At 30.8% G+C, this 26979-nt stretch overlaps 2 protein-coding genes across 2 annotated transcripts; both read right to left on the bottom strand.

Moving 5' to 3' along the window:
* Positions 1-3233: 3233 nt before the first annotated feature.
* On the bottom strand, positions 3234-6933 carry LOC115992883 (cysteine-rich receptor-like protein kinase 15). The gene is made up of 7 exons (XM_031117126.1): positions 6159-6933; positions 5810-5930; positions 5542-5746; positions 4766-4976; positions 4413-4650; positions 4137-4287; positions 3234-3533 (listed from the first exon to the last, which is right to left on the bottom strand). Exons 1-7 carry the CDS (start codon positions 6931-6933, stop codon positions 3234-3236), a joined length of 2001 nt encoding a protein of 666 aa, XP_030972986.1.
* Positions 6934-13778: 6845 nt separating this feature from the next.
* On the bottom strand, positions 13779-17249 carry LOC115991136 (cysteine-rich receptor-like protein kinase 10). Its single transcript, XM_031114878.1, has 7 exons — positions 16472-17249; positions 16270-16377; positions 15556-15761; positions 15052-15262; positions 14667-14904; positions 14321-14471; positions 13779-14230 (listed from the first exon to the last, which is right to left on the bottom strand). Exons 1-7 carry the CDS (start codon positions 17247-17249, stop codon positions 13931-13933), a joined length of 1992 nt encoding a protein of 663 aa, XP_030970738.1. The 3' UTR covers positions 13779-13930.
* Positions 17250-26979: the final 9730 nt, after the last annotated feature.

The raw sequence follows: 26979 nt of genomic DNA, 5'->3' as shown, positions 1-26979 counted from the left end.
ATTGAAGTTTTTACAAAAGATTTAACTCTAAATCTATTGCTACCTCATGTAGTAACTTATTGATACGACCACGTGCAAGTTTCAAATCCATAGACTCCTTCTCTCCTTGGATTTACTGCAACACAAACTCTCTAGTTTGTGACTCTAATACCACCCTTAAAGGTTTAGATCATTAGTAGTTGTTGGTCTTGTTACAATAACTTTAGATCTACCGAATCTAATGATATGAGAATAATTTCTGATAGTGCCTTTAATAGAGGAAGGTATAATACTTTTTAGATCTCACAAGAGCACCTCCAAAGTTTCTTCAAAATGTGCCTTGGGGTTTCCTTTATATATTATGTAAAATAGATTTGAAACCCTAATCACATAATGGGACAATGGGCTGTTGGGCTTAATTAAAATTTTGTAGAATTTGATTTTCTACGATTTTCGATCGGTCGGATTTCACAGAATTTGAATTCTTCTTTCTGCGTCTTGTATGTTCTTGTGTTCTGACTTGTAACACTTTGAACATTGTCTAATCAAACCTATAAATCTAGGAATCTATATCTAAATAAGTTTGTACTTACAGTTTGCCAATTGTTCTAAACTTTTAGAACCTAACAGTTGTTATATGCTTTATAATATATCCAAGAGCAATTCCTTCCTAAAATCTTATTATCAGGTGTGTCAGCAGCAGCAAATAAAGTCAAGCCCTTTAGGAAGGTACAGTTTTTAATTTTGTCAATATTCTCTTTGAATTATCCAAAAGAAATTTACATCAATAGAAAGCTAAGGTCTTTAGGTCAATTGACACATCCCTCTATGTTGGAAGGGCAAATATGATTAGGGTCAAATTCTTTTCACTAGTAGTTTGATCCGCAACAATGCTTTTAGGGTTTTTGAGAATATTTAGACGATTTCCGAATATTCCCATATTTAATTGTAAATAGTTCATGGAGGTAAAAAAGAAAAAAGAAAAATGACATTGTGGATCCAATTAGAAACACCAATGTTCTGAGCATCTCTTTAACAAGAGCATATAGACAAACTTAATTACATCATTATGTTTACATCATATTAATCCTATATTTTATGGGCGCCAATTAATTTTTAACACACATAATAAACTAATTAACACCTTGGAATATTCCCCACCTTATATGGAAGTTGAAAATTATTTTAATGGCAAAGAAGTTTGTCTTCTCTAATAACACAATTAATTACCAGGTGAGATTTCCAATCCATTTGATTTTATGACCCGTCCACGGTAATGAAAATACCGGATAGAACCATATCATCATTGCTTACTTAATCATATAATAAAGACAATGTCATTTGGTTTTTGGGCTAACAATAATGTATGCAAGATCAAGATATCGACATGATATGGAGGAAGTCAATTATGTGTTAAACTACACGCTAGGTTTATTTGAGATAAGACATATAGATAGAGTTCAAAAAATGAACTAAAAAAATAAGAAAATTGAAATCAAAGAAAGAGAAGGTTGTTAATTGTAATTATATTTATGTTAAAGAAAATGCTTGTCTACTGGCTCATCGGCATGAATGCGTGTCTCCAAGTCTACTTTGGAGGTGGCTCGAATTTTAAATAAGAAATGATTCATTGATTTCTGACCCAAAAGTCTTACTAATAATTAACTTCGTTAAAAAAAAATAAATAAATAAATAAAGCCTTCGTAAGTTCCAAGTTAGAGATCTAAGTCGTGAACCTCGTGAGACATATGTAACTAGTAACATCTATATAAGCAAATGACAATTTTTTTATTCTTTTTTTCTTTTCACAGGTGTAAAAATTCAGGAAAGTCGTCTCATTTCTACTTATTTTTTGTATGCATGTGGGCAATGAATTTTTATTAAAAGTAAGACAAGTTCAACATATTTTTTTAGATGAATATTGAGTGTCCTATACTCCTATTCCAAAATAGGAATTATCGCTAAATCATGTTTGATAACCAAATAATATATAGTATATACTTTAAATTTGTCGCATCTAATTTTGATTTGCAGTCCAAGGGAAGAGGAGATTTGAAAAATCAGAGAGGATAACCAGAATCTATTGTGTTATTGTCAAATTGTGTAGTTCATAAAATTAATGATCCTGTAATAGATACTATACCTCATGCATGCATTATGCATATGCTTAAAAACTTTTTTTTTTTTTTTTAAATCCATGTATAATATTCTTTCTATTAATAAGTAAAGTCTATTGTATAATACAATTAATCTTGGTTCCTAAAGTTTGGCTACTCAATGCTATTAGTTTCTTGAGTTTTAAATGAGTGTTGTTGATCTTTCAAATTAAAAAAAAAAAAAAAAAAAAAAAAAAAAAAAAAAAAAAAAAAAGAGTGCAATTGGTTCTTTTGTTAATAGTTGTTAGCCTTAATTAATGCCTACTAGCTAACGGAGCAATGGCCTGACAACATTTAAATAATATGTCATCAATTTTAATATTAAAGAATTAAATATGACCACACCTTACATTACCCATTGTTAGATAGGTCTCTCCAATTCAAATCCTCATTTTGAAGCCCTAATCTAAAACTGAATCCCCCACAGCTTGTCTAGTGTTTAAGGGATTGTTGATTAAATTATCTAAGTTAAAAAAAAGTTTAAAACTTTTTGTCAATATTAGTACAATTTGTAGTTTAATAAATATACTTTTTGTAGTACACATATTAGGTTATAAAAAATTTAATTTATATATTTTTTAAAATTATGTTTATAGTAATTTTTTAAGAACGCACTTATACATCACATACTCGCACTTTCATGAATATTTCCTTCACTTACACATCACATACTTGCACTTTCATCCATGGGGATCTAAGCCCATTTGATGTACAGAAAACAGGGGAGAGGTTAAGTAAGAAAATTTAGGATCCTAAGTTTTCTTACTTAACCTGTCAAATGACTCAAATTCCACAAGAAGATCACTTCCAAATTAAAATATCACAAAGTCAAATTAACAACTCATGTGCACACTTAAATAACATACTGCCAGAGGGCAACTACATATGAATATAAAAAATAACAATAATATTAACAAGAATCTTTCACCAACGGCAACACAAATTTGATTGGTCCACAAGCCTACCATGCATAGTTACAGAAATATTTACACTTTCTCTTTTTTCTTTTTTCTTTTTATTTACATTCTGATGTTAGATTTTGTTTCACATTTACAATGATGCTGAAACCACGAAGAGAGGCATTAATCCTGTCAGTTATCAACGTGGAGAAACATTGGATAAAGTAAGCTCATTTATAGAAGGATTTGTTGCTGAAAGCTGATCATTCTGAATTACTCTAGCTATAGCTAATGCAGGATGTTTTGGCTGAGGAAGAGCTACTGAATCATTTCCTAAAAGAACTACCACAGATGTCATTGTGGGTCTGTCTGCTGGATCCTCTTGCACACACAAAAGCCCAATATGCATACATTTTAATACTTCTATTGTCTGGCCAGACACCATCAACAAAGGATCTACAAATTCCAATTCTTTCCCTTCGTTCCACAGCCTCCATGCCTGTCCATGCACATTAAATAATAAAAGATTTTATTTATTTATTTAGGCCTTGTTAATGTGCCTTTAATACTGTATTAAATAATGATTTTACATAATTTACAAAAAAGAAAAGTAAAATTGTGCATAAATATTAAGAAAAAGACAAACAATCATTATAAATTTATGCAAGCAAACCAATGAATTATTTACGAGTATATTTTTATTTTCAAAAAGTGTGTAATGTGTTGGAGTACCTTCTTTTTTTCCTTTTTTTTTTTGTGGAAGGTCAATGTGTTAGAGCATTATAGTTAAATGATTCAAGGTATGTTTTGAACATAAGGAGAATGAGGGATAAGGGGAAAGTGACTAGACTAGAATATACTAATATTTAGTACATTCTATTGATAGTCTTCTCTCCTCTCCATTTCTCTCACCTTCCAAACATAAGGTAAATTCAGAATTTCAAAAAACTTAAAATTTTGGGAGAGATGGAATTTATCATAGTATCAAAATTCATGCAAGTTAAATAAAATTTTATTTCATAAATATCACAAATTTTACCAAAACAGAACCATCTTTTTCCAACTTAATAATATCTAGTTCAAGCAAACAAAAGAAACATACATATGCAAGAAGTGTTTGGGCATGTCCTGTGAGGTAGAAGCCATTATTTTTCTTCCCACTTATAATCTCAAGCAAGATCACGCCAAAGCTAAAAACGTCGGATTTTACAGAAAATACGCCTTCCATTGCATACTCGGGAGCCATATATCCGCTGTTTTGAGCCACACAATACAACATATTCTTCTCAAATGAAATAAGAAAATGTTTGGGGAAATTTTGACAAAGATAAAAAAAAAAATAATAATAATAATAATTAAAAAAAAAAAAAAGACTCACTATGTTCCAACGACTCTCCTAGTATTAGCTATGTTTTGGTTTTCACCAAAGATCCTTGCCATTCCAAAATCTGATATTTTGGCAACCATTTCATTGTCCAACAATACATTGCTAGGTTTTAGATCCCTGTGAATGATTTTAAGCCGGGAGTCCTCATGAAGATAAAGAAGTCCTCTAGTAATGCCAACAATAATGTTATAGCATGTCTTCCAATCAAGCTGAGTGCGTCTTTCTGAATCTGAAATTTAGTACTAGAATAGAGAGTTAATGTATGTCATCATGTTTAAAGGCAATTTGTATGACCAATTTGGAATATAATAAAGCTAATAAGAAGGAGAGTGGAAGAAACAAACCAAAGATAAAGAAATCAAGACTTCTGTTGGGCATGAATTCGTACACAAGCAACTTTTCCTCTCCCTCTATGCCACATCCCAAGAGCTTCACGAGGTTTCTATGTTGAAGCTTTGCAATGAGTATGACCTCATTTTTTAATTCCTGTAAGCCTTGCCATGACCTCCTTGACAACCTTTTAACTGCTACTTCCTTACCATCTGGCAGGACACCCTAATAAGAATATCCATAATCAAGCATAAATTCAGGCCAAGTGGCTTACAATAGTAATTTTAGTTGATTTGTGTGTAGTTCTTTAAAATCTCACATTTGTTTTAGCTACAATTGTATTTTTACCGACTTTCAACAAATATATTAGAGCATTAGTATTGGTGATGCTAAAAAGTCATATTGCTATTTTTAGCACCACCAATACTAAAAAGTATACTGCAATGTTAAAGGAAAAGCCAAAAAAATTAACTAAGATAAATATGCGCTATATATATATATATATGTATGTATGTATATATATTATTAAAAATTACTATATTATTTTATTATGTTATTTATATTATTTTACTATATTGAATATTAAAATAAAATTACTGATATTAGATATTTTTAAAAATAAAATAGTAAAATAGATAAAATAATTTTTTTATAATGTTAAATTGCTAAATTTTTTACATTAACCACGATGATTATCCAAACGTGCTTTTGGCTCTATAGCTTACAACAAAATAGGTGGAATGGTAAAAGCAGTAAAAAGGTTAGCTAAATAACTTCCTTCTTTGGTTACCTTGTAGACGGTGCCGAACCCACCTTGACCGAGTTTATTTGACTCTGAAAAGTCGTCTGTAGCCGCCCTTATAGTCAATAGATTCATAAAATGAAGATCTTCAGAACCTGGTACTAATTCACCATCTTCTGTAATCTCAACTCCAGTGGGGCGTGCCAACTCATGTAATAGTGCGTTTTGGCTTTTCTCATCATCTGCAAATGAACTTGAAACCTGGTTGTTGGTAATTCTGAAGTACATTTATAATGGTTATCCATTTAGATAACACTGACCTGGTTGTGATCTCTTCTTCCGCCTATGATAAACAGCACAAGACCCACTGAGAATTGCTAGAGCTAACAGTGGTACACACGTGATCACCACCACCATCCAAGTCTTCCATTTAGCCCCTGTGTTATAATAACGTTTTTCACAGTTTTTTTAATAGCTTAAACTTTTAGGATAAGTAGAAAATTATAAAACATATTTGCTTGAGGATTGAACAAAGCCCACCTGCAACATTAATATGTTCTTTTATAGAAGTTTCTATTTTTTTCCCCCCTTTTCTAAAGTGTATAACAGCCTTATTGCATTACAAGGCATTGACAGACAATTAATCAAAGATAATTTTTACTTACCTTTGGAATATGGGTAGGTCAATACCAAACTTGAGGAGTTGTAGAATTGGTTCATCTCAAACCTCACATTACAATTTCTACTTAGGACTATTCCACCTTGACGAGAAAAGCAGCATGTCTCAAGATCTCCAATTGCAGACAGCAAACAACTATTACAGTTACCTCCAGACATGTCCCTAGTACATTGAACAAGACCATAAATTGTGTCCTCCTTTGAAAACTTAATTTCCCCAGTAGCAAACATTCGTTTAGAAGGATCATACGTAGCCTCATTTGAGATGTTATTCAATAAGTATTTTAGAACAACATCAAACTGAACAGGGTCTGATACATTCAGCTCCAGATTATTCTGATCATCTGGATACTTTCCGGTATAAACCATCAAGAAAAAGAACATCTGATATGAGTAGCGAACTTGACAAAGTTCAAACCATATCATTGCATCTTCACTTGTACACAGTGTTAAGATTTCCTGACTTGCATTCTGTATGCAATTCTGACAAACTGTGGAATTGACATCCCCTCTACAAAGTGCTTGGCCATAGACAGTATCTGGGTTATCCCCAATAGAGGTGTTGTAGAAACCTGTTACTGAAGTATTGGAAGGCAATAACTCAAGAAGTTGCTTGAGGTTGTTTTCAAATGGGCTGTTGTGAGTGTAATTTCTGGAATCATTCGGGCAAAAGATAGAGAGAGGGTCTGCACTGGCAATGATAGGGAGCAAAAACAGTTGTATAATTGAGAAGAGCATAGTTAAAAGTACATCTTTTTCCATCTTCCAAATATGATAGCACACAGGATAACTACTTTAGATAGAAGGAATAAGTAGAGATGGATAGGGTAGAAGCTGACACCTCAAGCACACAATGCCTCAGAATGTCATGCATGAAAAGTCATACTTCGACATTTAGGAATTAGATTTAGGAAAATACTTGGATAATATTAAGCTGTTGAAAATTGCCGAGAAACTTTCATGCTTAAGCCGGATAATTAGGATCTGTTTGGCAGAAGAATTTGAGTAATATTGTTTATAATTTTTTGAAATACGCATAAATGAAAAAGTGTGTAAAAATACTTGGATAATATTAAGCTGTTGAAAATTGCCGAAAAACTTTCATGCTTAAGCTAGATAATTAGGGTATGTTTAGTAGAGGAGTTTGAGTAGTGTTGTTTATAATTTTTTGAAATACGTGTGAATGAAAAAATGTATAATATTGTTTAAAAACTGAAAATGCATTATTTAACAATTCTACCAAACGGACTATTAATGACCGGAAAAGATTTAGGACAGACTATTCCATGAAGTGATCAGGACAAATTTTCCATTTTATTATAATTATTATTTTGAATCTTGACCGGGGGCAACTAGTACTATAATTACTTTTCTTTTTTTTTTTCCTTATCAAAAGTCAATGGAGTACACCCTGACAAGACTCGATTAAAAAAAAATTGACATCATACTAGGCATAATTATAAATTGCCCGCAGTAGTTTTTAATCTATGTGACTATGTCCAATAGGATTTAATTAATACTGCTTTCTATTAAATACTAAAAGTGATGGTTGATACCATCTAAGGACTAGTTAAACAAGTGGCTTAGTTGTTAAGAGGTTAAATCAAGTGAACGAGCTTAATTATGTATGACCATTCTATTAATTTGATATTATGGATTGGGTAACAAGTTATTTATCCAATTCTGCTACATTTCAGACGTGTGAACTATGAAATGGTACAATCAGCAAGAGGCTACGGATGGCTTCCCAGTCAACTTTGAATGTTAAAACCTTCTCATGGTGACTGCTCTAGGTCAATTATACGATGGATCAAGGTCAGTAGAATGGCCTTATAAACTATAAATAGTCTATTTTACCTAACAGTTGTATTCTGACTTATTAACTTTGCAATTCTTTACCTACCCTAGAAAATGAATAAGAAAAAAACTTTACCTTTTTTTTTTTATATATATTTTTATAGAAATCCTAACTAAAAGAGATTTACTCTTTATTAAACTAATGAATGGCTGTCAAGAATATAATGATGCATAAACTTGTGCAATAATTTAATCAACAAGGGTTTCGCTGACTTCCAAATAAAAATAATAATAAAAATCCTTTAAACCCTCGCTTGTTACAATATTTTAGTTTCTTTATTTTGTTTACATATTTTATCTTTAAAGTTTATCCTTTTTATTTGTTTGAAAAATAAATAAATATATATATATATATATATATATTTCTAAATTATAATAGATGCAATTTATTAACCTTTACCAAAAAAAAAAAAAAAAAAAAATCACTAAGTATGCTCATAAACGCGTGCTCAAAGACTAGTAATATTATGAGGGAATTTTTGGAATATTTCTTGAACTTCACTATTATGCTGACATTTTATATTTGAAAGGTTGTAGTTAAGGGCATATTCAGTTGATAAGAATTTCAAATCTTTAATACATATATATATATATATATATATATATATATATAAATGCATGAAACTCCCTGTTAAGGGCATATTCGGTTGATTGAATCCTATTGTTCAAATGACCTTAGGTAGGATCAAGTTACACGTAATGTAACTTTTTGTGATGTTACATCAATGAATAACTTTTTATTTCATATTTTAAAAATTCATCATTAAATTAAATATTTTCATTATTCTTATTATGCACGCTAATTTTTTTTTTATATGCTAATATGCATGTTATATCTTGAGTCAATTAGATATTATTTATAACCTAATCCACAAACTCATGTTTTGTGTATAATTTTAAGTAAATGAAACTTAAAATTTAAATTTCTTTTGTTTTGTTGAATCCGATGAGATAACTATTAATGTATGATCATTTTCATCAAATACAGAAAATATAAAGAGGTAATGTAATTCAACCATTGATTCATCAAAATACTCTCTTAATGAAAAGTTACAAAATAGTATAACATTGATCAAAATTGCATCAAGTATAACTTGAACCCGACCCACCTTAAATTAGAATATATGAGTGAAGGGTTGGAAATAACAAGGGTGGACTATTTGGTCTTGATGAGGAATGGCCAAGGACATGTTAGAGGAAATTAAGATGAAAAAATAATTCAACACTTTACAAAAACAAGAAAAAGTTCCATTTTTTTTTTTTTTTTGGTTAAAAAAAAAAGAACTTTAAACAAAAAATGGTGGTATCTCCTACAACGTTGTGTTATGTGTGGGTGTTTCCAATGTAGACATGAACTAAAGATGATGATGTTTTAATCCCCAAACTTATGTTTGTCCAATCCCACATATATTGGTGAGACTTGAACCCAAGCACTTATGCCAAGAATCTGAACAAGGAATAAAAGAACAAACAAAAACATATAAGGAAAGAAAGATAGCAACAAAACAAACATTTTCCCCAAATTCCATAAATATCAACCCTAAACCTTAATAGCAAATCCAAGCAGCAAGACAAGCAACAAAGTGGCATCATTGCTATAAAATACACTAACAAAAAAGGCCAAAATCTCAAATCATTAAAGAAAAACAATCCAAATTTACGAACATTTTTAATAAATTGAAAAAGAAGTTAAGTAAAGATAGTCTTACATAGGATTTTGGACCGATGGATCTAATTTAGCCAAATATTATCTATGAACTAAAAGGTTATAGGAGGAATTTTAAATTGAATTTAGTTAGACTTTCGAAAAAATACAGTCATTAATAAGTTCACAAGGACCTTATATTTTATGATCTAAAAGGATATGAGAAGAATTTCACATAATAAGAAATTAACACAAAGCACAATGAAAATTATAAATATAAAAATAGATAAACATTGATAAAGTCTTAACAATCAATTAGTAAAAGTAACTTGGAATCATATACAGCACATGAAAGACATGTTTTGAACCAAATTTTTCATAGTGATAGTCAACTGTAAAAATTAAAATACTTGCAAACTAATAAATACATAAAATAACCAAAATCTAAAACACACGAAACAGTTCAAATGTTGAGAATTTAAAAATAAAAATAAAAAACTTAATTAAGAGAAACTAAGAACTTAAATGAGTGTCCCTTGTTTTGCTTCTTTATAAAAGACTTCTTTTGACTTAATATCTATACATGAAAATTTAGAAACAAATAATAATAAGTAAAATGAATTTATTTAATCAAAATTATCATATATTAATACATATGCATAAGTTAGAACTTGCAAAACATAAAAACCAAAAACATGGGGTTCAAGAAGGATTCTATGGAAAGACCATTGGTGAATATGTGTGTGTGTGTGTGTGTGTGTGTGTGTGTGTGTGTGTGTGCGTTTTGAAATTTTAATAATAGATTTTTAGATGGAGTAGGATTTGAATTTTAGAAACTTAGATGATAAAATTTTAACTAAATTAAATTATAATTAAATCTTATCCCTTGATTCGTTGAAATATATCCTAACAATTGATAAAATAATGTTTAAAATAATTAATAAAACGTAAGATGCCACTTGTGGGGAAAAAAAGCGTGGGGTGTTGTGTGGGATTTCGGATTTCAATTTAGATTCTTTTTTTTTTTTTTTTTCTCAAGGAAGGAAGATAAAAAAATTATAATAGACTTTTTGTTTGAATAGAATTTAAATTTATTAAAATTTAAATGATAAAGTTTTATGTAAATTAAAATATTGTTAATTTTATCCCTTAGTATGAGGAGATATATCCTAACAATTAATAATAATTAATGAGAGTAGTTGTTTTTTAGAAAAACAATTGTGTGTGTGTGAGAGAGAGAGAGAGGTATCATATAAATTTATTAATTCCTATGAATCTATATAACATGTATATCCTTCCAATACACACACATATACGTATGTTGAAACTCAAAAAAACAAAAAAAAACAAAAACAAAAATATAGGGTGCAACAGAGATTCTATGGAAAAGTCATTGGTGAATATATATAAGTTTTTAAATTTTGATAATAAATTTTTATTTAGAGTAGGATTTAAATTTCTAAAAGTTAGATCCGTGTTCCATGTTTTGTTAAAACACTTATTGTTACTTTATCTAAAGAAATCGATAAGATCAAATAAGTTGTTGTCTCTACCAACTAAAATTTAGATGGATGCAACATGTTGCATGTTTTGTTAAAATACTTATTATTATATTATTTAAAGAAATTGATAAGAACAAATAAGTTGTTGTTTCTATCAACTGAAATTTAAATTAATATTGCATGTTTTGTTAAAATACTTATTATTTTTTTATTTAAAATGCATGTTATATGTTTTTTTTTTTTAAATACTTATTGTTACTTAATGTAAATAAATTAATAAAGACAAATAAGTTGTTGTCTCTATAAACTGAAACTTAAATACATGTTGCATCTTCAGTTAAAACACTTAATGTTATTTTATCTAAAATGTATGTTGCATGTTTTGTTAAAAAAACTTATTGTTATTTTATCTAAAGAAATTGATAGGAAAAAAAAAAGTTGTTGTAATTTGGTAAAACCACTTGTTGCAATTAATTTGGTGAAGCCACTTGTGACAGCCATGGCATCCTCCCCCCCCCCCCCCCCCCCCCCATATACACACACATATACATATTTCACTTTGTTAACTATTTTCCTCCGATTGTAATGAGTAATTACACATTTTTATTGCCTCATATCTAAATCAGATTGTGCTTTTAATAGCTAAGGTTAAAATTTGAAAAATTCACTCTTATTTTTAACTTAAAAAATATTTTGCCATTCTACTTTTTCACATTGTTAACTTTTTTTTTCTTTTTTTTTTCTCACATCAAAACAGCAGTAGCACAGTGCAAATCGAATCCAGATCCGTTTTCATAGTCATCTACTAAGATAAATTACACCCTCTTGAAAATTTTAAAATGTAACAAATAAGTTTATCCTCACTTTTCTAACAAAATATTTCATTTAATGAGACTATCTATATAAAAATTAATGGATTTATTTATGATTGGCATAATTAAATGGTCCAAAATATTTCATTTAACTTTCATTTAATGAGACTATCTTAAGGGTGTAAGTGTCATTTCATAAAAAGTTTGAGGAAGTTTCATTTTTTTTTAACGTTAGAAGTGATTGGGATAATTTCACCCTACATATTATTAGCACAAATACAACATTTTTGTATCTATTATTCTATTTTGAAATGGTACAAAATATTTTCATACATATCCTGACACATTAATCAAAATAAGTTTAAATAATAAGGCCAAATAAAATGATAATATATTCAAACAGCTAAACTTTAGGTGACGGCAACATTTAAAATTTAAAATAGATTTTCCATCCTCAACATAACTTGTATTTTTAAACAACTGTTACAATGAGGATTCAAACTTTAATACTCTTCGTAAAAAGACTAAGTAATTTCACCAATTTCTAAGGTTTTTTGTCAACTTTAAAATATTTAGATGGAGGATAAATAAATAAATATATAAATAATACACAATTTTTTTTTTTGTAAAAGAAGACCTTCTTTTATTTATTTATTTTTTTTTTTTTTGAGGGATTAAAAGAAGACCTCTTGAGAGAAGAGGTTAGTGTTACCAAACATTAATTTGGACACACCCATCTCATATAGGTCAAATTCTAATATTAAGCTGTAATTCAAAGGTCATTAGGTATATGTTTGGCAAAAATTAAAAGGTCAGCTTATTTTATTATTCAACTTATTTTTGCTATTATTTATAAGTCTTACTGCACTTTTTGGAACTATTAATAGGTCTCATTGTACTATTTTAGCTAACTTTTAACTTCATCAACAGTATTTTTAGTATAAAGTTTTTAGTTTCAGCAAAATAAATGAATCTCAAATAGACTTTAATTAGGAGTTTTCGGTTAGTGAGATAATGATATCAGCTAAATTTTACCTTATCTATAGTATTTTCAGCAAAAAATTTTCAGTTTCAACAAAATAAACAGATCCCAAATAGATCCTAATTAGGGGTTTTCGGTTAGTGAGATAATGACAATGGTAAAATTGGATAACAATTCCAAAAACCTAGGGACTGACTTTAAACAATTGAATTTTTTTAGTCAAGGATAAAAGCTACTTTTTTTTTTTAATTTTTATTAACTTAGTAAGCCCTTTTGTAGTATAGAGAGAAGGCAAGGAGGAATCTTCCGATCAAACTAAAGGGTCATCATTGGCTTGTCCACTACTTTCTTGTTTATTATAATTAGAGCATTCATATCAATTCCTTGCAAATTATTTGTCTATTTTAGCAGTATAACTTACTTTTTCTATTTACATATTCACTTTTTAAAATACTTCACATTAGATTATTTATTTTGCACAATATTTTATTAAAAATTTAAAATATCAATTTTTCTTGATGTTTTTAATTGCTTCACTTTTTTCACACATAACAACTATCATCCATTTTTTTTCTTCATCCACAGGATACATAAAGAAATAATAAAAAAATAAGTTACAAAATGAATAGTTTTAGTATAAATTTAAATAGTCATGTAATTTTTCACAATTTTACATGGCATGATGTAGGCAAATTTTGAGTTTGGTGCGCTAAAATGAGTTACTTTTTCTATTATACAATTACTGATGCCACATGCAAGTGCTGCTAGAATGTTAAAAGTTATTAACATTTTTCAAACGATGTCACATGACATGGGGAATATAGGATACATTTATAATGACATGCATTATAAGGTCAATTGTAAATTACAAGCGAATACAGACATTTGTTTCTGTACAGCACACACGAATGATATAATCATATAAGACATTAATGAAGTTTCAAATCCATTTATGGATCCTTCACCGTGGCCTAATACTGGAAATAGATAAGCCGGAAACAGAGAGACAATTAGGATCAGTTTCGTTGTTATCAGTGAATCTACCCATCGAAAAGGCAGGTCGTTCAGGTGGGCTAAGACTCACAGTTTCACTTTTCAACATTACAACCACAGCTGACATTGTTGGCCTATCAGATGCATCTTCTTGAACGCACAAAAGTCCAATATGTACGTATCTTAGAAATTCATCTCTATTGAACGAGTCAATCAATAAAGGATCCATTAGCTCCAATGCCTTTCCTTCATTCCATAGTTTCCATGCCTGCATCATGATTCAATGCGTTTATAGATTATTTTTTACTGCAATGTGAACCTCAGAAGTATGGTCTTGACTTAAGACAAATAAACTTACATATGCTAGGAGGCTAGAAGCACGTTTTGATTGATGGAAGCCAGCATTTCCCTTCCCAGATATGATCTCAAGCAAGAGTACTCCAAAACTAAACACGTCAGACTTAATAGAATATATTCCTTCCATAGCATATTCTGGAGCCATGTATCCACTATACAAAAGAAATAATTAGTAAAACATTTTTATTCTTCATGATTAATACCTATAACTCTAATCTTTTCAGCTCCTTCATTCATTTACTATATGGCATAGTATGAATTTCTTTCAAAAAGAGTACATCATTTTTAAGCATCTAATTGACTATAAGGAATATAATTGAAAATTGTTTTTTTTTAAATGTACTTACTATGTCCCCACTATTGTAGTAGTATTAGTTGTGCCTTCATTTCCTGCAAAGATCCTTGCCATTCCAAAGTCTGAGATCTTAGGGTTCATTTCATAGTCCAACAATACATTACTAGCTTTTAGGTCCCTATGAATAATTCTAAGTCGAGAATCCTCATGAAGATAAAGAATTCCACGTGCAATTCCAGCTATTATATTAAGACGTCTGCTCCAGTTGAGTTTTGCACGATTCCTTGGATCTTAACCATCAAAAGTCAAAAGAAAATCAATAGCTTCAAAGAAGTCATTATTGAAGTTAATGAAATGTATTTAGTAGTTATTCCTGAATATGTACAAAGTCAATTCAAGAGCTAAGAAAATAAAAAGTTGCGAGGAAATTAACAAACCAAAGAGAATGACATCTAGGCTACTGTTGGGCATGAATTCATAGACAAGTAGCTTTTCCTCTCCATCTATGCAAAACCCCAGAAGCCTGACAAGATTTTTGTGTTGAAGTTTCATTATTAGTAGAACTTCATTTGTGAATTCCTCTGAACCCTGCTCTGAGTAGCATGAGAGCCTCTTAATTGCTACTACCTTTCCATCACTAAGTATGCCCTACAAAAGATCATTGGTTGTTTCAACTAGATAACATAAAAGTGAAATGGATAATTCTTCAAATTGTAAAATTAGAAATCAAGGATGGACTTTTCCCTTTTATTATAATCATCATTGGTATTGCTTTGTTTAGTGCTAGTTTAAGAGAGATTATTTTTATTGACTTAGATCATGCTTAAAAAAAAGGAGACAAAAATACAATTGTATCTATAAAAATAAAGCTTTAAAAATTGTACATAAGTCAATAAGTTGAAAATAAACTTTTCTAAATGAGCCCTAAGAAATGCTATAACCTTGTAAACAGGACCAAAGCCACCTTGCCCAAGCTTATTTGAATCACCAAAGTTGTTGGTAGCTGCTTGCAAAGATGCCAAATTAAAATAGGGGAACTCCTGAGATTTCGATTCATATCTTCCTTGAAAATGCAGGTGATGGATGTCTAAGTTACTGGAACTACCAATGTTTTGAATTATTCCATGTTCTAAAATTTTCTTCTTGCCTGAATTGAATGGCAGTATCATAAGATAAAAGAAAAAGTAGAAAATTATTGAGCTATATATATATATATATATATATATGAGTTACATATTTCGGTCCTTGAAATTTGGTGTAGGTTTGATTTTGACCTCTCAAATCTAAAACAATCAAATTTGGTCCCAAAAATTTCAAAAGGGGAAAAATTTGGTCATTTCATCTACTTTTCAATTTGGGTGACTAATGGGATATAGGATACCCAATATTTTTAAAAGATCATGTCAAATCAATCACGTATTTAAAGGACTATAATCAAATCAATCCCATATTTAGTGACCAAAATTGAACTAACCAAATGTTAATTGAGAGACTGAAATTGAATGGAGCCCACGGACATGGGACAAAATTGTTACCTTCTGTAAAAAATTTGGGGCCAAATCCAAATATTTTGTACCAAAATCGAACCTTTTCCAAATTTCAGGCACCAAAACTATGATTTATTCTAAATGTATATAATTACATGTTTTTCTTACCCATTTTATTCATCATACGACAGTAAACATAGGAACCCAGGAGGACTATCACCAAGCATGCTGATACAACAGTAACAACTACAATCATCCACAATTTCATTTGACCACCTGCATTTGAAAGTAATCATTTGCAGCTAGTTATTGATTGTCACTTGTGAATATTATAAAATCAAAAGTGGTTTTATTTTTTGCAAATACTTACCTCCTATTTGTGAAGAACCAGAAGAGTTAGATGTGCCTTCATAAAAGGAATATAATTCATATCTCAAGTAGCAACTACGACTGAGAAGTCTTGCACCAACGGAGTAATAGTAGACCCTCAAAATATCTGCTGTAGCACTCTGAAGGCATAAATTACAGTCAATGGCAGACAGGTCTCTAGTGCACTGCACTAAAGCATAGATTGTTTTGTCTTGAAAGGCTGCTTCTCCGGTAGCATACATGTTAGCTGAAAGATTGAAAGCTGCCTGATAAGCAAGCGTATTCAATGTCACGTTCACAATAGATTTGAACAATTCTGGTTGTGAATTATTCTTCTGGTTATCTAAGGGAATATTTCCTGTGACATCTAATATGCCAAAGAAACTTTTTTTGGAGTAGCGCAATTGACATATCTCCTCCCACACCACCGCTTCTGTTGTGCTTGGACAAAGCTTCGAGATATCTTGTGAAGCCGTAGTTATGCAGTCGTGACAGCTTTCGTTTGTAACATAGTCGAGGCACATGTAGAGACCATAAACTCTATCTGTGTCATTGCCAGTGGAGGTATTGTAGAATTTGGAAATGGAAGCATTCGAGGATAAAGAAAGGAGGATATTGTTAAGATTATTCTGAAATGGACTAGTAACTGTATAGTTACCAGTGTTTGAACAATTGTAAAATGGAGGGTCAGCATAGGCCAGATCCCATAGGAGGGCAAGGAAGACAAAGAGCATATGCAATTGAAAGACTTTTGGTGGAACAATATGGAATTGAGCCATATTTAACTTTCTGAGTGTTTTACTTAGAAATAATGGCATCTGAAATCTCTCTAGCTATCTATGTATAGTAGCTGAAGGTTTTTTTTTTTTTTTTTTCAAAATTAATCAATGATCAATTTCTTCTTAGAGCTCTTAGGCCAACATCAAGTCAATCATTGTTTTAAATTCAACGTTTGCCAATTTGTGGAGTGCATTGCGAAAAAATAAAAAATGTATTATTGGCCTATGAAAGCAAATATTCAATGATAGCTAATCCAGGGGCTAGTGGGCTACAATTGTGATTTGCATCCAATGGGACTTTTATTTCTTATATTATTCTACGGTATTTGTTATGTAACTACGGGATGTTGATAGGTCATCGTTTTTAAAAATGACAGTCAAGGGAAAATTTTCTCTTAGTATAAAACAATCTTAGCCATATGAATAGAAAATGGGAGGGAGTTGTAGTTTCGAGGAAGGTGCATGTTTGAAAATATAAATTAAGTGTTCCATAGGTGGTCTGACTTTGAAGAACATTTCATTGACATCAAGCAATAAGCATAAGTACTTCGAGACTTTCAAGTTCTAAACCAATTGGACAAAAATAGTATTTATTATACACACTATTATACTTACTTTTTGAATTAAATCGTGTGTTAAAAACACAAATTTCAATTCTACAAAGCTAACAACCTGATAAAGATTTATAGATCTCGATATATTAAAGAACCAGGGGTGACTGGTTTGTTTTGGCTTCCGAAATAAACAGGCATAGATTCCATATATAAGGATAATTTACAAGAATATTTTTATATTTTTCTTTTCCTCCCATTGAGACGAGAGCACATCATAGAGGATGTGGAGTAATCTTTCATCCCAATGACTGGTATATAACACTAGGAATCATACCTCATGAGTAGGAGTGGAACTAAAATTTTATGAATGGAGGACAAAATAATAATAAATATAAAGTTGAACCAATTTAATAGTGTCATATAAGAAATATGAAGAGTTTGGGGGGCTAATCATATTTCTTTGGAAAATTTTAAGTAAATTTAGGGGTAAAATTATAAAATTTAAGAAGTTTGGGAGGGCCAATCTTATATTTTTTTTGAAAAATTTAGAAAACCTTAAAGGTAATTTTATAAAATTAGAAAAGTTTGGGGGGTCATGGCCCCCACCCTTCTAAGTGGGTCTGCCCCTGCTCTTGAGGTGAAGATCATTAATTAGTTCTGATGGGTAATTAAAAAAAGTATATATTGTCCATAAGAGTTGTCTAAGAGATCTAGAGATCCACGTCTAAGATAGTTGTCCAGAAGGAAAAGAAGGAAAAATAGTAACATCAAGGAGCAAGGTCATCTAAAGGAAAGATAGATTGTCTACTGACAAAAGACTATGGACGACTAATACTTAGTGAATTCTAAAGTGTTTTTTGCAAACCAAGAATAGTTGCACTATGTTCCACTATTCCAAGACATGGAGTGAATTACTTGAAATTCGACCAATTATCCCCGCTAAATCCACACATCTCCCATGATGTTAGTGGTACCTAATAAGTAAATCCACTCCAAACTCTCTATAAAAGGGACCAAGTCTCACCAAACCAAGGTATGCATGACCATTCATCCACTTATCATACTTGAGTTATTGAGAGAAATATTGACTTAACCATTGGAGAGTTTTTGGCCAGTTCACTTCGGTCACCTTCAATAGTCTTTATTCTTTTTTCAGGTTGTTGATCTACCGCTGAAGTTTGAAGCATACGACCTACTAATTTCACACATCATCAAGTTTGAATACACAAATAATGATATATAGCAAAAAGAAAAGTCTTCTCACATTTATAAATAAATAAATTCTAAATATTAGATAGTTTTGTAGGTTCCTAGGAAGATGGGATTTTTACTTTTATTTATAATGCAGGCAATCAAGCTTAGGAATCTGAATCATACAATATAAGAGTAATCATTTTTTCTTCTTCATATTTTACTCTTTAAATATGACAAGATTCAGTCTTAGTCTTAGATTACTCAATTCAAATGACACATTAAGTAATCTTGTCACTTAGGTTTCATCAGTGATTTACATCTGTCTTGACGGAATCTTATCACTTAGTCATTTTTTGGTGACTTACATCCATCTAAGGAATCTTGTCACCTAGACTTCGTCAGTGATTTACATCCATCTTCGCGAACTCTTATCACTTAGCCATTTTTTGTTGACTTACATCCATCTAAGGAATCTTGCCACTTAAGCTTCATTAGTGATTTACATCCGTCTTGGAGGACTCTTATCACTTAACCATTTTTTGGTGACATACATCCATTTAAGGAATCTTGTCACTTAGGCTTCGTCAATGATTTACATCTATCTTGGCGGAATCTTATCACTTAGCCATTTTTTGGTGACTTACATCCATTTAAGGAATCTTGTCACTTAGGCTTCGTCAATGATTTACATTCGTCTTGGCGGAATCTTATCAGTTAGCCATTTTTTGGTGACTTACATTCATTTAAGGAATCTTGTCACTTATTGTTGGAAAGATTTCTTGACACTATGTCGTTTTGGACCTTCTTAAGGCCGTGTTGATATCTGCATTAAGTAGCAGATGCACTTGCCAAGACTTGGTTAAACAAGAATTTTAGAACAATTCATATATAAATAATAAGTTACCAATAGCCTAGGTGGACCTTTTTCTTATTTCCTTGTAATCCTAGAGTTTTATCTCTTTTGTGATCTACCTAGTAATGCATACATGTTTGCATTAAACCTTGCTAGGTGTAAATTCTTATAGAGGAATATAAAAGAGACAGAAATAAATGTGTTACCTTAAATGACGACATTATTTTGTCACATACCTCGATATTTTTATTGTTGGAATCTTCTTGACAAACTCTTCTCTTTTCAAGATGACGAGCTCCTCTCTTTTCAAGATTTTTCTTAAGCTTAACATGATACTTCATGTCTAAAGCCTAGATCTTTTTTGCCTTCAATTTTTTGAAGGCATAAAAACTAGGCCATGTTGTTGCCCTCGTTCAAACATGAAGAGTGTAATTCTCATTTGTTGATGGCTATAGGAATGCTCTATCATGATTAGAATTTTCTCTTTCTTTTTTTTTCTTTTTTTGCGTGCTTTTATGACTATGGTCATTGCTCTTTGTAATAGCAATTTCCTCTTCCTTCTTTCTTAATTGTACGCTTAAGACTTCAATAGTGGTCGCTGCATTTTGTTAAGAATGACAATGTACAAATATGCAATTGCATGCTATACAATTATGAATGTCATTTGACAAAGTGCATTTTATAGGAATCATAGAGAGGTATTCTATGAAAAGTAAAGCTTTTTGACCATATGCTTCTTTAAACTGATCTTTGTTAGGTGCTTGCACAGTAAATAATTTTAAAAGCAATTTAAAAAGATTTTGGTGAGTTAATGAATACAGTGGAAATTTATTGAGACTTAAACTCATGATGATATAGTGAACATGACCATCGATCATTTTAAGTCTAGGAGACTTAATAGAATTTCTCAAATTTATGATGATGAAACATATGCTACTAATAATATAGTCATATTGGTTGTGATAATTGTAACGATTTCATAGCAATATTTTCAACATGCAAGCTTGATATGTACTTAGTTCTAATAAGATCATATTTGGCATGGCTAATTAGAAAGAAATAAATAAATGAGTTACCTTAACAAGAGATCTTAAATCATGGTACTATTTTGTATGTACTTTGATCTTTTCATTGTTGTACTCAGATCTCTTTTGCTTCATTCTTTTGAAGGTGCAAGGACTAGGGCATGTTGACCATTCAAGGGTATATTTCCTTCCTTTAGGAACGAAGGCTATCCCACGAGCTTCTATCATTACTTCCTTTATCGTTTGATCACGACTAGTGAAATGACCCTTCGCTTTTTGTCTCTTTGTTGAGACAGTGGCCTAGTTGGCCAATTTCTTTTCTTATTTTTCTTGGACTATTCACTTGACTGTTATGATCGATTGTCTAAAGTCCTATCATTCTGCAATTTATACATGTATTTGCAATGTGTTTCATTAAACACATGTCATATGAGTAAAGAGACCACTGGTAAGATTTTATAGGGCATTTAGCCTTTGTTCTAGTTTGTTTTAAGGGGTGATCCCATTAAGGTCAAGATTGGCATGTGCATAGGATAAGATTCTTCTGAACACATGCCTAATTGGTTACGCATATACTATAATTTAAAAAGAGTACTTATGCTTGATACATGATCTATCATCATACTTTCACATTCAATATATATTCAAGCTAAAGTTTTAACACCATGTCTCTTACATATCATTGTGTGAACCATTATATATCAAACATATAGCATACTGATATAGCATTTTTTTTTTTTAAAAGAAAGAAATATTCATGATGCTATGGAAAGACTCTAGGCTTTTCCATGATTTTTGGCCTTGGCACAAAATTACCTTATAGTAGTGTCAACAATTATGTACAGATAGAGATATAGGGTGATATGATGCTATCATGTCACATACCTTTGATCTCTTTCTTAGCAGGCTCTTCTTGACAAGTTCTCATTATTAATCTTGTGGACTAGACAGTATATGTAAAGTCGAAATAGTCTAGTTGCTCTAGTCTAGTTGTTGTACTACATGTACTCTTTTTGTGCAAAGTGTTAGACTAGGAGCAATGATACCAAAGACTAGGAGCAATGATACCAATAAAGAAATTCACAAATAATATTAATCACAAATGTATAAAATTTTCTCTAACTTAAGGGCGATATATGTTGATGCATCTATGACATAGCGTAATATCTCTTAGTGTTTACATAACACAAATATATTTTGGAATACCTTCTCAAAAAATTAAAGCAGTTGATATCATTTAGAAAGGTTTTGAATAGTGGGTCATGATTATTATTTGTGAATTTATAATCAATCATATGCTCGTGGGATTTCTCCTAAAAAGAGAGCTAATGAGAAATATTTCTTCCACTACTTGCATACATTAGTGTATAACATATGAGATATATATATATATATATATATATTGACGAACTATAACATATGAGATATTGATCAAAAGAAAACAATGTTTTGCACATGTAATTAAATAGTGTGCTTGTGCATATGCTAAAATCTAGAATTTAGGCATGTCGTGCTCCATTTTAAATGAGCAATTAAAGACTTCAAGCTCAAAAATACCTAGTTTCATGCTTTTAAGTACCCAAAATTGGGATCTTTAAACTTTGAAAAGTCAAAAAGCAGCTTCTCTTATTTTTAGGCCTATAAGGCAAATATAAAATTGACGATTTTTCTTGAAACTTTCCTTTTAATTTTCTAGGCTTTGGATGGAATAACAAGAGGGACTATCTTAAAATCATTTAAGATTGACAGTAAAAAATAGGCATATTCCCACGCAAATAAATTACACCCGGTAAAGTGTTTAAAAAGCTATGAAACCCGATGTGTTAGCCTATTCCTTTATGGATGTGAACCATGCGGAGTTCTTATGTGAGATAAATAAAATGCATTATTAAGTTATGGTGTAAGAGCAAAACAGATTTGTGATTTGCCTATGATTGGCCTTGTGAACAATGGTTTAAGTCCAGACTAAAAACCATTTGAACTTCTAGTGAGAGCTTAATTGTGTTTTATGTGGCTGTTCGGATTGGGACAAATAAAATTGGGTAAATGGTAGCGGTTTGCTACCCACCACCTCTAGCATAACAACATCTACAGGACTTAAATTTTGATTTGATTCCATATGGGATACACATAATTCTTCTCCACAACAACAGTTATGGTAAATATTTCAAAAGAATTTGATTTGTTTTCTATTTTCTGCCATTTTCATAGTTGACTTCCTTAATAGGCACTCTCCTTAATTGGTACCATTCTTTATCAAGCAACTTTCTAGTATACTTTCTAGAAATTGCGTTGCCTCATGCAATAATGAGAATACAATTAAGATTATATACATGGCAGCTGGCTTTCCTTAACCGTTTTCTTCCTTTTCTTAAATTTTGTAGACAATAAATGGTCTTTTAATGCGGCAAAACTGTAGTGATATTGTTTTTATGCCAAAAACTTGTATTTTCAATTGCAATTTGACCTCACCTCTTTAATACCCAAAATTGGGGTCTTTAAGCTTGGTAGGACAACAAACAACCAAGCTTATTCTAAATCTAAAGCCAGTGAGGAAAGCATTTTAATTTAGAAAATTTTTAGCGTGAGGCAATCTAATATTTTGAAAGTAGTTTAGCATGAAATTAAAAAGAAGCCACATGCCAAAACAATCATATAAACATTGTTGCAACTTGCAAATATTTGGAGAGCTAGAACGGGAAATGCATAAATCTGACCTTAAGACCCAAGAATTGGGTCATACCCTTGAGGCCTTTTGAGGTCGCTTGAATTTTGTGGTCGTCTTTTGTTTAGTCCATGCCTCACAATGAGCCACCCACTTGATTACCTCCACCTTTAGACCCAAATGGATGTTATGTTTCTTTGTTTAAAGGCCAAAGGATTTGAGACATTGCATCTTGGGTCTCACATCATCGTCTACTTGTTTGGTTGAAAAGCCATGCTTTGAAGATGAAGGTGTCTTGGTGATGCCTCTTTATCTCCCCCATCTCAGCCCAATCGTAGATTAAATGAAATAAGCATGGGCAGAATGAAGAGATGATAAAAGGGTATTATCCTGTGGGGTACTCTTAAATTGGTACCGTTGTATTTGTGATTCTCCATTGAACTGAGTGAACCCTTTGTTGTAGGAATAACTAGATGACTAATCACTTCTCACAGACGGCGCCAAACTGATGATGCCAAAATCGTCAGTTGGGTCACTCATCCAATCCGGAGCTTTAGACGATCTTGTAGGACCTGCAAGATAAAGAGAGATAGATCGAAGAGACCACCAGGTTGTGCCCGGTGGGGGAGCCTCCGATACTTAAGTTAGTATCAACCCATATTTCTTGTATTCAGATAGTGTTTTGTTATAGCTTTTGACGTACCTTCACAAGTGTGACAGACTGTCCCTTTTATAGGTGATTTAGATAGTTGTTGTACATAATTAGAGGTGATTATTACCCATGTGTAACAGTTATCGTATTGATGGGCGTTTAAGACCGATGAGTAACGGTTGCCATTAATGTGTTGAATATGCTTAAGTAGTACATCTTTTGGTTTGTTAATGATGCAAGGTCGTCCATATTAAAGGATGATCTTAATGTTTTTTTTTTTGGACTCAACAAATACCATTTTTATTATACACTAATCATAATATGTTTTCTCAATAATAATAATAATAATAAAATGTGTGAAATTTGTTTGTAAATAGACTTATTAATATGAACATATAGGGGTTGAATGAGTCGTCCAAGGGCCCCAAAATAAAAAAGTAAAACTTAAGTACAGTAGTTTAAGAGCAATACATTAGACTCTTCATTTAAATTCAAACACATAACTATATTAAATTTAATTTTACTTGAATTGTTTTATATTAATTAATGCAATTAAATGTTAGAATTTAATTGAAAAACTTATTATACACTATTTTCCAAAAAGTTTTTTCCCCACCAAAAAAAAAAAAAAATCCCCAATGGCTTGCCTAATATTTGCACATGCTTAATAATATCTTCATTAGGTTAGTCAATTAGTTGATGCTAAAAATATAACTAAATACCCACAAAAACTCAACAAACTAACTCCAAAAAAAAAATTAAAAAAAAAATGTTGACAATGAACAATATTTTTTTTTACTAGTGGCGTGAGATTGTTGCTTGCCAAAGCTAAATAAATAAATAAATACTAGCCTCTAAGTATGTGCTCATGCGCGTGCCTAGAGGCTCTTCTATTTTTGGGTAAATTTTAATAATTTACATCTATTATAATTTGAGATTACTACATTTCCAAATCACCAAAAAAAAAAAAAAAAAAAAAAAAAAAACTAGGGGTTTGATGAAAATTTGATGAGTATTATGAGTTTGTTGTTGATGTGCAACTAACAAAAAATCTATTTCAATTAGGAATAATATGTGGGGAAGTTTTATTGTACACGTTTCTTTTTTATGAGAAATTCTATTCAGAAAATGTGGGAAAGGTAATTACATGTGGAGTTTTTTAAGCTATTGAGTAGAAGTAGGAATTTACTAGAAGTAGAAAGGCATTTTAATGTAGAAGTAGAAATTTATTATTTTTGTCAATTTACTATTTTAACCTCATTTTTAAGTTTTAGATAGGGGTATTTTTTACAGTAAAAAAACAATAACTAACTTTCTTTTGTCAATTTACTATTTTAACCTCATTTTTAAATTGTTGGTTAATTAAATTTAGGGGTATTTTTTATAGTAAAAAAAACAATAACTAACTTTCTGAATCCTCTTAATATATACTGATAAATTTTTTTTTTCTCTCTCTATCATATATGTCATCTTTCACTTATATTGGATTTAGTTGTTTGATGTCGTTGTATTTGGGATTCATTGTATATGGTGTTCTTGTGGTGGTGGCTCTAGGGAGAGTTTTGTTGTATTTGGTGGCGGTCTCGTATCATGGTGGGCTGACAGTGTTGGATTTTGTTCTTCCCGATTTGGGCTTTTAATTTGTGTAAATGATCTGGCTTATTCTAGTTGGTGGCCAAATCTATCATCTCCACTTCATGCAATGGTGGCTAGCTGATTTGGTTAGTTCATGGCTATGTGTGGTGGCAATTGGGTCTTTGGCGGTTGATATTGAGAAAGAAAGAAAATAAGAATATGTTAAGAGGAGAGTGAGCAAGATGAGAGAAAAATAAATATTCAAAATAACGTAAAAGATAAAATATTAAGTCAAATATGTGTAATTTAAAAAAAAAAAAAAAAAAAAAAAAAAAAGATAAACTAGAAAATTGTTTTTAAACTCTTAAAGTACACATTTTCAATTTTTAAACAACATTATATACTTTTTTACCCACACATATTTCAAAAAAATGCAGAGAACGTTACTAGAACAACGTTACCAAACGGGCCTTGAGTCTTCTTGAATTATTTTAGTTATAATTCTAAAGAAACTAATATGAATGCTTTAAATCCTTAAGTATACCAAAACTGTTAATCCCAACTTCAAGCCTTAAAACAAGTCTACTTCTCCACCCTAAAACAAGTCAACTTCGATTATCAAAAAGGTTCAGTTTCAACTCTTAAAATATCACTCCACAAGTATAAGTACTTGTGAAGTGTGGGGGATAAATGTTGAAATTCAAGTTTTCAGGGAAATTTTACACACATATACACTTTTATTAGATTATAGTAGAATTTCTATTTTTAATTAAACTCTTAAAGTACCTAGGAAAATAATGATGATGATGAAAAAAAAAAAACTTTTATGACCAAAATACCTTATTTAAAAAAAAAAAAATAAATTTGAAATCAATAAGAGAGTAACTCTATTTTTTAGACAATTTTTAGTGGAAATTAGGGTCGTATTTTTTTATTAATTTGTTCTTAATTTTGTCTCGACTTAAACATAAAAACGTCAGGATATTTAAAATAAATAAATAAATAAATAAATAAATCCTGTTCAAACTGAGAAATACCCTTAATAGTAGTACAGATATGACAGATGGAAGCACACGTGTCCAATAAGCTTCCGTCAAATACATTATCACCCGGTAGACCGAACTACCCTTATTACCTAGTTGGAATAACGAGACTGCCCCCTCGGTCTCTGTCCGTACTCTGTAACTATCTTCAGAAGCAGACAAGCCGAGG

This window comes from Quercus lobata, chromosome 5 (genome assembly GCF_001633185.2).
Source record: "Quercus lobata isolate SW786 chromosome 5, ValleyOak3.0 Primary Assembly, whole genome shotgun sequence".
NCBI classification, from domain to species: Eukaryota; Viridiplantae; Streptophyta; class Magnoliopsida; order Fagales; family Fagaceae; genus Quercus; species Quercus lobata.
The sequence above is the reverse complement of the archived record's forward strand: the minus strand, read 5'-3'. Positions and strand labels throughout refer to the sequence as shown.

Excerpts from the sequence above, each read along its gene's own strand:
- LOC115992883 (XM_031117126.1), bottom strand. The coding sequence starts at position 6,933 with ATGGAAAAAGATGTACTTTTAACTATGCTCTTCTCAATTATACAACTG. Across the intron at positions 5,747-5,809 it reads AAGAGATCACAACCAGGTCA|TTCATTTGCAGATGATGAGA; the intron begins GTGTTATCTAAA and ends CCAGGTTTCAAG. Across the intron at positions 3,534-4,136 it reads CCCAAACACTTCTTGCATAT|GCATGGAGGCTGTGGAACGA; the intron begins GTATGTTTCTTT and ends GTGCATGGACAG.
- LOC115991136 (XM_031114878.1), bottom strand. The coding sequence starts at position 17,249 with ATGGCTCAATTCCATATTGTTCCACCAAAAGTCTTTCAATTGCATATG. Across the intron at positions 16,378-16,471 it reads TGGTTCTTCACAAATAGGAG|GTGGTCAAATGAAATTGTGG; the intron begins GTAAGTATTTGC and ends TTTCAAATGCAG. Across the intron at positions 14,472-14,666 it reads ACTACAATAGTGGGGACATA|TGGATACATGGCTCCAGAAT; the intron begins GTAAGTACATTT and ends TCTTTTGTATAG.